Source organism: Eucyclogobius newberryi, unplaced genomic scaffold (assembly GCF_026437365.1).
Source record: "Eucyclogobius newberryi isolate DKJ021-1_F unplaced genomic scaffold, fEucNew1.0.hap1 SCAF_12, whole genome shotgun sequence".
NCBI classification, from domain to species: Eukaryota; Metazoa; Chordata; class Actinopteri; order Gobiiformes; family Gobiidae; genus Eucyclogobius; species Eucyclogobius newberryi.
The window spans coordinates 28,218,539-28,222,590 of NW_027315746.1; the positions used below are offsets into that span (position 1 = coordinate 28,218,539).

Sequence of the window (4,052 nt, forward strand, 5' to 3'; positions counted from 1 at the left end):
CCAGACTCCTCCTCAGCACATCTGAAATCGAAGGCTCTATTTTTACTCCCGCCGCCTCTCACACGTAACTTAATGCCTGTTACATAACCATTTTTATTTTTTTCATGCTAATTGTTGAGTTATATAAGAGTGTTGATGGTGTTCATTATGCAGCGCTCGCTCGGCCCGGGAACACGCCGTGGACCTGCTCTTGTTGTTTGAAACACAAAGCAGGTGTCGTCGACTGAATAATGTGTCCTGTCCGTCTGTGACACCGTCGATACAGCGCATGTGACAATAACTGTGATGTGTCTGTAGGACAGGAAGTATTTCATTAACACCATTAACCCATTGATATGAAGTTGACATTATTAAATCTAATGTTCTTCATAACAATTGTATCATGGATTATAGAGGATTTATCACACTTACAAATGCATTTTTTTATACGTATGATGTAAAAGGTGCATTATATTTGGTCCAGATTATCTGATCAGAGCAAAATGAGCTCAGATTCAATAAATAAATCCAGTTTGCAATAAAGCTAAAAAGGCTTAAGAGATAAGTGGTACAGTCTTATTTATTGTACAGTATGAATAAAGTGGATGAGAGACGAATTACAGGATTATGCAAAGATGCATCAATCAACCAATATACACAATTAAGTAAACTAATGGCTAACTCCTGGCACCCAAAATATCATCTAAAAATACAATGTTAATTTATTGTTTCATTTTTGGCTAAAAGCCTTCCTAAAGTTAGACGATTTCTACCAGGAGAGGGGGTGATATATGAATGGGCTGTGAGATGATCGGTTAATCTTTTGGGGTTATTCTGAAGATTTGGAAAATATTATGGCCATCTATGAGAAGCGCTAAAACTGTGTATCATATGTAAAAGGAGAGGAAAGTGCTTCATAATAGCGATGTACTGTATCACACTGTATCACGTCATGCACCTCTCCAGAGCTCCTGCATCCATGTAACTGCATTAGCTGAGGACAAGGAAGAAACTACTGTCGACAAGACTGACATTTGGAGTTTATCTTTGACATTAAATGAAGCTGTAAATAACAATATATTAAATCGACTCATGTTAAACATTAGTGACCTTCACCTGGTCCTGAGGGTGCTTGGATTGCATAGATTGTGCTTTAAATCTGAATCGTTTTCCATCTTCTAATGTCATCCAAAAGTGTGAGAAATACACTTTATTATAAAACCCTGTAAACATATTGTTTACTGATATTACTGAATTCAAATTATGTAATCTTGATTATTTAATTTTTTTTATTGGGGAAAACATTTACTTAATTTCACTCATGTCAATGTAATAAATACCAGAAAATCATTGATTTATTTTTAGTTTGTGAATTATTCAACAGTCAATTATGTAAACAGTGTTTTTGAAGAGCATTTGTTTTCTCTTTAAACTTCACGCTCTCTCGCTCTCTCACTTAATAGATTTTTAATTATGAGAATTGCCAATACACGGTCTTAATAAAGATTTAGAACTCTAATGAATGCAGAAAAACATTTGTGGCTTGAAGTGCGTCTTGACTCACTACAGTTAGTTTAGTTACAGAGCTTTCCCCCTGAATCTGGAGCAACAATAATCCACCATCTCTGAAACTCCGACAAAGTTTGTTCATTTCTCCTGCCGCCGCCCCACCGTCTAACCCTCCTCCCTGCCAGTGTGGAGTTTGGTGGTGCATTGGTGGAGCTCTATAATCTGCATTTATTACACGACTGTCCATTTCCGTTGCAGGTTTTTGGAAAAGTAAGGAGGAGCTGAAGAAGCTGCAGAGAACAGAAGAGGTGTTTCTGCCTCAGGGACGTGGTGAGGACCTGGACTACTGCAGCCTGCTCCACAGCTGGGACAAGGCACTGAGGAGATCCATGAACTGGTACAAGCCCTGATCCTCCACAGCTCCACATGGGACCAATCGAAAAACTGCCATCTCAAGTCGACTCCGCACTGGAACACAAAACTGTTGGTTGTGGCACACAGGAATTGTGGGAATTTAAAAAGGATAGAAGAAAGACTGATGAAGATTGATGCTTGCTCGTATGTATGGAACTTTTTATACAGTTTCATCATTATCATATACTAGCACAGCAATGTAGGAAGTACTTCATAATGCCTGTCTCTTTAATTTAAAGTGTAATTGTACCTCTAAAAATTGAGTCTGCTATAGAAATTATAGTGTTGTAAAAGAAAAAGGAAAAAAATAAATATCCAGATGCCAATTAAGATAAGATAAGATAAGATATTCCTTTATTGTCCCACATGGGGAGTATTAAAACTAGGCACCTTAAAAGTGCTGTACCTGATTTTTACTCTATGGACAATATGAAAACGGTACATTTGAAACGGTTTGCAGCGGTACAAACTTTACGAACATTTTCTATCATCCTAATTATTCATCTAGATGTGTTTATGGGTGTTTCTCAGAGGACAAACGCCATTGATTCAATAGGAAACTTTTTTTTTTCTTTTATCATTAATTTCTTTGTGAATTATGTGTATTTTAAGCACAACTAATTCAAGTGAAGTCACAGCTGAGTCTTAATGTTGTTGACCCTGTTACCTCAGTAAAAGTATGCACATTGTTCTGTAGATGTAAAAGTAAAGCAGGTTATAGCATCGTGGTAGCATTTAGCTTCCAGCTAATGTTAACCTTTACCTCTTGGATAACTCTACAAATTAAGGCCTTTGGACCACTTTATTCTTCTCCTTTGTGTCTATATTTGACACATTATCTATACTAAAGTTGGCAGAGCTGCACAGAGGTTCGTTACCTGGCGTTCTCTCGAATGACAGCACACAGTGGTCTCACTTTCACCCTGAGACCTGCTTATTCCGCCTCGCCCCTTTTCCCTCGTGATCAGCACTGCTGTTGTCATCTCACTTCAGGTCCAGTGGGAACTCCATTGGTTTAAATGGAGAAAGTGGGAAAAGTCTTGCTAAATATGCTCTAAAGTAGATTGATTTGTGTAAAATTTCAAATGTCCATGTGACCAACAAGTCAACATTGCACCGATTCCCTGGGCGGCCTTAAAACAACTTTGTAGTCCGTGTAGAAGTTATTTTCTCTGGAGGTCGGCAGCCCTATGTTCACTAATACAAGCAGGAGGAGGATTAGTTGGAATTGCGGGGCCCAGAAAAAGGGGGAAAACCCATTTTTACTTCATTACATTTAAAAATAGGTGCAGCCCCTTTAATCATCATCAGAATGAGATCCAGTCGTCCTCAGAGGTCGGACCAGTCCCTGTGTTCCACCAGTCAAGCTGGAAAAACAATGATCCATGTATTGCAGTTTGTGTACAGTGACGACTCTTAAGTTATAAATTGTGTTTCAAATGATTTTATTTTTTTGTCATTAGCATCGTATAGACATTTCTAACTGCAGAGGCTTAATAGCTGCACCGAAGCAGCTTCACAGATGAGGGAAACTGAATTAAATATTATATACATTTTACTCCAAGGGCAGGTTGCGATCATATAGGAATTCCGAGAGGTAAGGCGGTTCCTGTGTGATTTTACAAGTCTGAACTCCGACCTCCAAGGACAACTGCAAACACATTGTAACAAGTTGAAATGAGGTTTTTTTATTATTATTATTGTGCTATCAAAATGGACATGTGGCCTTTCCCATAGTATTGAAATGAAGTTTGACTCCTAGCAGACGATCCTAGTGTATAAACTGACTGAGCAGGCTATTATTTAATCCAATGTAGCACTTTTACTGAAATGTCTAACTTGATTTTTTTTTTTAATATATAATTCTTGAACCTCTGCATAGTTTTTTTTTACTGCATGTTAACAATGATTCAGTACATGTAACATAATGACTTGTCAGATGCAGAGATGATGATGTATGTATTTGGTACGCATTTATCCGTACATGCACATTCTGCTTTTTTATGTCATAGAGCAAAGACAATAAATTATAAACTTTTCAAACCAAGCACAATAGCAATAATCTAGGTACAATGACAAAAGATTTCCAATGTGCATTCTTCAGAGCAGGGGATTTTATGTATTGTATGTATGAACAAAAACAACATATG

At 37.5% G+C, this 4,052-nt stretch overlaps 1 protein-coding gene across 1 annotated transcript in view; it reads left to right on the plus strand.

The window, feature by feature from the left end:
• Positions 1–2,134, plus strand: part of gk5 (glycerol kinase 5) — a 19,268-nt gene extending 17,134 nt beyond the window's left edge. Inside the window, exon 16 of the mRNA XM_072441796.1 lies at positions 1,747–2,134. Coding sequence (XP_072297897.1) covers positions 1,747–1,898 — 152 coding nt within the window. The 3' untranslated portion in view covers positions 1,899–2,134. The remainder of the gene's footprint in view (positions 1–1,746) is intronic.
• The last annotated feature ends 1,918 nt before the right edge of the window (positions 2,135–4,052 follow it).